Here is a 6937-nt window from a genome sequence, read left to right on the forward strand (position 1 = left end):
ACACACACACGCACACACACACACACACACACACACACACACACGCGCAGATGTCCGGCCTGTGCAGCTACTCCTCCTCCCACCACCACAGGGCAGTTGTAGAGACCTGGTTTTAAACACACCTTGTATAATATAACATCCGTGTATATTTACAGTGTGTGGGAGTGTGCGTGTATGTGTGTGTGTGTGTGTGTGTGTGTGAGGGGGGGGGTGGGGGGGGGGGGGGGGGGGGGGGGTGGGGGGGGGGTGGTAGGGGGGAGTTGCAGCTCAGTTCAAGCAAATCACTTTAGGTTCAGTGCCCAGCTTCCGTGCACTCTCCGCATGGGCCAAATTAGTGAAGTAAATTCATGAATAAATACACAGTGCCCACCAACTAACTGAACCTTGATACAACAAACTTTAGGCAGAGCAGCAAGGAGAGAGACTTGGCAAACAATGGTCGACTGGAAGAACTCTTTGACCTGAAAAACCCCTAACCCTTGCATTGAGCAAATGTGATTTAAAACACAAGCTGTGAAAATTGTGCATTGATCTGGTTGGCCGAAGAAGTCACCGCGCACTCCATATGGAAGCAATACAAAACACCACGCGTGCCACTCTGTAGTTTGATGGAAAACACTCCAAAACACTGGAGTGTTTTTCCTTACGTCGTTGGAAATAAACACGAAGAAGACGAAGACATCAAAGGCCCATATTGTTCTCCAATAACTCCCAAGAAAGGGCGCAGTATAAACTTATTTCTCTGTTGTTGTCCTTGCGATTTTTCGCTGACGCGGCGAGGAAAATACATTTTTGGGACCCCAAAACATTAAAGTTCAAAGAATCCTCACATTTCAAGTAAATTACTTTGGCTGATTTGCCATTTCAAATAAATTGCGACGTTGGCCAAAATTTGCAATTCACAGGCAGTCGCCGCCGCAGTCACCAAGGAGAGGTTAATCCATATTTCGCGTTTGACTGTAAGATGGAAGTGGAGAGCAGAAAAAAAAGGAAAAGGGAAGATAGGTAACTCCTTGCCAGGAGATGAGGAGGCCGGGGGGGGGGGGAGCGGGGGAGGGGGGAGCAGAGGGGGAGAGTGGGAAATAGATTGAGAGAAAAAGGGGAGCGAGAAAGGGAAAGAAGCAGGCGTCATTTAGAGTAAATGGCATCCAGAAACCCTCTCCAATTATCTTTGCCTGCATGCCACTGAGACTGACTTAATTAAAATGACTTGATAGGGAGGGGTAGAGTGAGCAAGGCAGCGAGAGAGAGCGAGAGAGAGCGACGAGAGAGAGAGAGAGAGAGAGAGAGAGGGGAACAGAGAGAGGAAGCAAGAGAGTGAGGAAGAGAGAGCAAGTGAGAGAGCGATAGAGAGACAGAGAGAGAGCATGAGGGAGAGAGGCAGACAGAGAGGAGGAAACAGCCAGTGATTGAGGGGGCAGGCGGGCGACATATCTGCACAGAAACACAAAGCAAGCGCGTTGTTCGAGCCGTTGGCCACTTTTCCCTTTTCAATTTCGACTTCAAAAGAGAATAAAGAAATAACATTTTTTTATAGGGGAGCAAAATGAATATGAAAGTTGACTTGCCGTTCGGAGCCATGTAATTGCGCTATTAATTTTTTTTTTTAATCACTGTCAGAATGCATTCATAGAAGAGGAAGGGGGAAAGGGAACGGACGGAAGGGAGAACAGAACAACCTCATTTCTTTTTTTTTGTATTCTTGCCTGAACCACCAACCTTATAATTGCGGTGCCTTTCTCTGTGAACACCTCTAACAGTGACCTTTTTCACATGAGGTCTGTTACTATGGAAACAACGTCCAGCCCCTCAATGTTTGGTTTTCCTTCCTCCACCCGTCAAATAGCAAAAAAAAAAAAAAAAAAAATGTACGACTTGAAAGTTCAATTTGAAACGTTTCCATTTGTGTTTTACGACCTCAATTCTGTCGGTGCACGCTCAAATTGTGCTGAACGCATCACAGAATTTGTATAGCAAGTCTAAAAAACAAACACATTTTTTGGGCTGATTGTGGTTGGGTGCCATTACTTGGGATGCAAAGTAATGTAGAAAATCTACAAAAAGATTTTTTCAGTTTTGTTGTCAGATTGTATTCTGTTAATAATCCTATCTCTATCTATCTCTATCTCTCTCTATCTATCTACCTCTATCTCTCTCTATCTATCTACCTCTATCTCTATCTATCTACCTCTATCTCTATCTATCTCTATCTATCTACCTCTACCTCTATCTTCCTGTCTTGCTAACTTGAGGATGAGGATGATGATGAGGATAACAATTATGTACAGGAAACTTTGGATTTGAAGATGTTATAAGAAGCTATAGTTCTAAAAACAGCTTTGTATAAATTCAATAGCAATCCGATTATTAATAGGCGGGGTAACGGTGCCTCTGTCTTTGTACCTTTTCTATGTTAACCATTTATAGTGATTTAACGCCATCATTGCTCAAGGATCTTGCTCTTGCTCATCTACAGCAGTGCAGCCATTGAGGTTTGAACCCTGGACTTTTGGCTGGCTGCCACAAACAACCTAACCACTACACTATCATGCCCCTTTATAACACATTGTATGAAATCAGAATACATAATACATGTAATCATGTATTTTTGCATTGTCAATTACAATAATATGGAGCTATTAACAATCACACTTATCACACTCAATTATTATGACTCAGGTTGACTTAAAAACATCACGGCTTAGCATATCCTCATCAATAATATTGTAGGCAGGCAGGCAGGCAGGCAGTCAACAACTTTAAAGAGCACATACAAACATGAACCCCTAACACCTCATATACCTTCCACCTTGAAAAGTTCTTTAAAATAATGATAGTCCTTTGAACAGGAAGAACTAAATAAGTCAAGGTGAAATTCTTTCACCAAAATGACAACTTAAACTTAGAAAAAAAAAAAAAACTGGTTAGTAAATCCTAATACTTTAAGGTTTTACCTACGGTAGTGGGATTTTGCTTCCAAAAAATTCAAGACTACCCACTGATTATCTTCTGCATATTTAAGAAAAAATCAATTATATGTCTCATTTAAATACTTTTAAAGAGCTTCCAAGTTCTGGAGGTAAAACAGGACGGAGAGGAAGAGAGATAAGGGGAGAGGGAGGGAGAGAGAGAGAGAGAGAGAGAGAGAGAGAGAGTGTGTAAAAGACAGATATACAGAGACAGACAGACAGAGAGACAGACAGACAGACAGAGAGAGACAGAGAAAGACAGACAGAGAGAGACGGAGGGAGGAGGAATGGCTTAGCATTACAAGTTCTGTTTTGATGGGACCTCAGCCAACTATCTACACATATCTTCCCCCCCACCCCCGCCCCCACCCAATTCATCCCGTTTCCTCCCATCTTTTCCTTCCAATGGGGCCCCCTTCTTCCTCCTTCTAAGGGAATCCACCCCCCCCACCCTCTCTCTTTATGTCTCTTCGTCTCTTTCCCTTTAGACCTATACTCTCATGCTTACCACTGGTTTCGCTTTCTTCTTCTCATGGTCTTACTCCCCCCCCATCCCTCCCTCTACTACACACACACACACACACACACACACACACATTCAGAACCCCCTCCCCACCACCACCACCACCACCTAGGCCTCTCAATGTTCAAGTCTTTATGGGTAAAGGTCCACACATTCTCCACCATTGGGCTCCACAGAGAGACAGAGACCAAGAGACTGCCAGAGAGATCGAGAGAGAGAGAGAGAGAGAGAGAGAGAGAGAGAGAGAGAGACACACACACACAAAATGAAGAGAGGAGATCCACGTCCACGGAGGGGATGTCAGAGGGAAGGTTCGGAGGGAGAAAGAGTGGAGAGATGTAGGAAAAGAGAGGGAAACTCTAGACAGTGGAAGGGGATAGAAAAGCAAAGGACAGACAGACAGACAGACAGACAGACAGACAGACAGACAGAGAGAGAGGAGAATAAGGAGGGAGGGGAGGGGTGGAGGTGGAGTGATGGGTTGGAGGAGGAGGGATGGGGTGGAGGAGGTGTCGTCTCTCCTCTCTCTCTCTCTCTCTCTCTCTCCTCTCTCTCTCTCTCTCTCTCTCTCTCTCTCTCTCTCTCTCTCTCTCTCTCTCTCTCCCCCTCTCTCTCCCCCTCCCTCCCCCCCTCCCTCCCTCCCCTCCCCTCTTGGCCCCGGCACGGTGCTTCTCACTAGCCAGATTGTTCTCCCCAGACAGAATCCCGTTCCGGTTGCCAGGGAGACCGCCATACCAGGGCTCTGACCCAGGAGGTTTGGGACTGTTTTTCTCCCTCATAAACCCCCAACCCCCCCCCCCCCCCCCCCCACCACCACCCCCACCCCCACCCACACACACACACATCCCTCCCCCCCCTATCCCCTCCCCCTCCTCAGCGGGGGAGAGAGAGGGATGGCAGCTGTAGGACAGCTGTTACTGTGGAAGCGCCGGAGCCACAGAAAACATAACAAAACAAAAGGCCGGAGCAGGGCTGGCTGCGGCCGGCGGCCAGGGGTTTGGGACGAAGGCAAAACACTCTTAGAGGCAAAATTAGAAAAACACAATCGCTCCCGACGTCCACTTGTCTGCGTCTAAGTGCAAAACAACCACATTCCATCGGGGGTCCCTCCGGTTTTAACAAACTGCCCCACTGTCCGGAGCGGACTTTAAGTGATTAGGTTACGGATTTTCCCCTCACATTCACAACTTTTTTTTGTCGGGGGGGGGGAGAGGGGGAGGGGAGGGCGGGGTGGAAAGAGAGTGTCCATTGCCCATAGCATGGCTAATTTGGAATCAAAGATAATGGTTTCTTAAGCTAGGCTGGGATAAGCTAGGCTGGGACCAGACTGGAACTTGGGACCATCCAGTACCTCAGTAAGACTGGAACACAAAACAAAAAACTATTAAATGCCATATTGCGAATCCAGAAAGCCCACTCACCATATTATTATTAAGGCGCCATGGCACAATAAAATATATGGCTTAGGGATTCCCAAGCCCAAAGCAGCACACAATAAAACCATTCCAACGGAGTAGAGCTGCTTCTCCGTGTTGGATGGACAGTTTTTTCCATGTATATCAAAGGTCATCAATAGGTCCTTGTTGGACCATCCACGCTATACCCCCTAGTTCTCCTAATCCCACGGATAAGATGTAGTCACGTACAGCACATGTATTGCATGTATGAAGGAGCCCACGTACAGCACTGCACCACTATTATTGAAATAGACATGCAAACATAAACGTGGCAACACGCCATTACTCACTGTGGTATAAACGTTTGTACGTTTTTTCAGACATTTCCGGAGAACCATCAAGAATTGAGCACTTTCTAGCCCATGTCTGAAAGTCACTTAGTCACTCCCTGCTTAAAAATAAGTGTGAAAATTGTGGGCGCAATTGGACCACTAACTCTTTCCTAGGAATGGATTCTGCAAGCGGTTCACATTGAGTGTGGCTAAGAATAGCAACATCTCATTGCTAACCTGATAACCAAACAAACGCTGTACTGTTTAAAATGTACCTTTTCCCTCCAAGCAACTGCAAAATGTTTCAATCGTTTTTTTTGGGAGTATTTCGTCCCAAAGAACAATCCATTGTTTTAAATCAACAACAACAACAACAACAACCCCTTGTTACAAAAGCAACGATTTAGGCTGCCATCTTAATTCCCCCCCCCCCCCCCCCCCCCATCTGTTTTGTTTTTCCTTCCATCCACTCCCTTTTTGATGAGCCGGGTACCCGCCCTCCCTCCTCTCACACCCGAAAAAAACCCCCAAAAAAATCCCATTAGCTCTTAATGAAGTCGGCTCCGAGCCCCTCGGCCTCACCTCATTTAGCACAATTGTCTGGCGGCCATTAGCATGGAGGCAATTACAGCGGCGCAACAAGAGTAATGTCGACAGGGACCCTGAGAAATGCGAATAAATAAATATAAATGTTACTATATAGGCCTATGTGTGCATATGTAGACGCTAGTATAATTATATTATCTATGGTGGCACGTGCCAATACCAGCGCAATTACCACTCTTTCAGCCACACATTTTCTAAGAAGTTCTTTGTAAGGCACACACGCACGCACACATACATGCACACATATATGCATGAGCAATAGTCGTTCCTACATTTCGCTGCCAAATCAGGAGTGAATGAAATGGATTTCAGTCCAACTCTAATATCTGACAAAGTTTGGCTGAACTGCCGTGATATTTACTCAGAATAGCATAAAATAGTTTTGGCAATGGTTTTCACTGGTGCCCACTGTGACATATGACATGGCAACCCACACCATGTCCCTAATAGTACAAGTTATCACTTTTACAGTTAGAGTCCAAAAACTGGCCACAGTTTTTCTTCTTTTTAGAATAAGCTATATCCATTAAGATTGCAGTTATCTTTTAAGGAATTCCCTGTTTTAAATTATCCATTATGTCTTCCAAACCAGTTTTGGACATGATCCGGTTCACCAAACAAAAGACAAACTTGCAGACTACGTTGACGAGGAGGAGTACTCCTCGTACATTGTACACCTTCAGCAAGAACACTTCTATTCCACACCTCTGTCAATCTGTATATTTGCAGAGGACCACATGCAGCAGCCAATAGTTGTGGCCTGTGTTAGACGTGGCTAAATGTTGAAAATAAGCAGTCAGGCAGTCTGCTGGTTTGTCATCGGTCACAGTGGGTCAACAGCAGAATGGAGCAGACTGGTGTCTGAACAACACCAGGCGCTTGGGCAGGTTCCAGATTGCCATTGCGTGTCAAACCCCCGCAGACCTCAAAACCTCAATGCAACCACCGACCCCCTACGTCCACCCGGCCCCGCCCATGCTCACCCTCACCCGCTCCACCCTGCCACCCCAGCCTCCCTCCCTCCCGCCCCTCCCCGCCCCTAAGCTGGGGGACAGGTGGCGGAAACCCGATCGGCTGGTGGCCTTCATGGTGGAAGCACTTCCATCGTAG

The 6937-nt window shown here is 46.3% G+C and overlaps 1 protein-coding gene across 1 annotated transcript in view; it reads left to right on the forward strand.

Annotated features, from left to right (window-relative positions):
• The window catches only part of robo3 (roundabout, axon guidance receptor, homolog 3), a gene marked incomplete at both ends in the record, with an annotated part of 68301 nt that extends 61364 nt beyond the window's left edge, over positions 1-6937 (forward strand). Inside the window, one exon of the mRNA XM_084474252.1 lies at positions 6750-6937. Within this exon, the coding sequence (XP_084330378.1) occupies positions 6750-6937 (188 nt within the window). The remainder of the gene's footprint in view (positions 1-6749) is intronic.

The sequence above is a fragment of the Micromesistius poutassou genome, assembly GCF_964030765.1.
Source record: "Micromesistius poutassou genome assembly, chromosome: 10".
Classification (NCBI taxonomy): domain Eukaryota; kingdom Metazoa; phylum Chordata; class Actinopteri; order Gadiformes; family Gadidae; genus Micromesistius; species Micromesistius poutassou.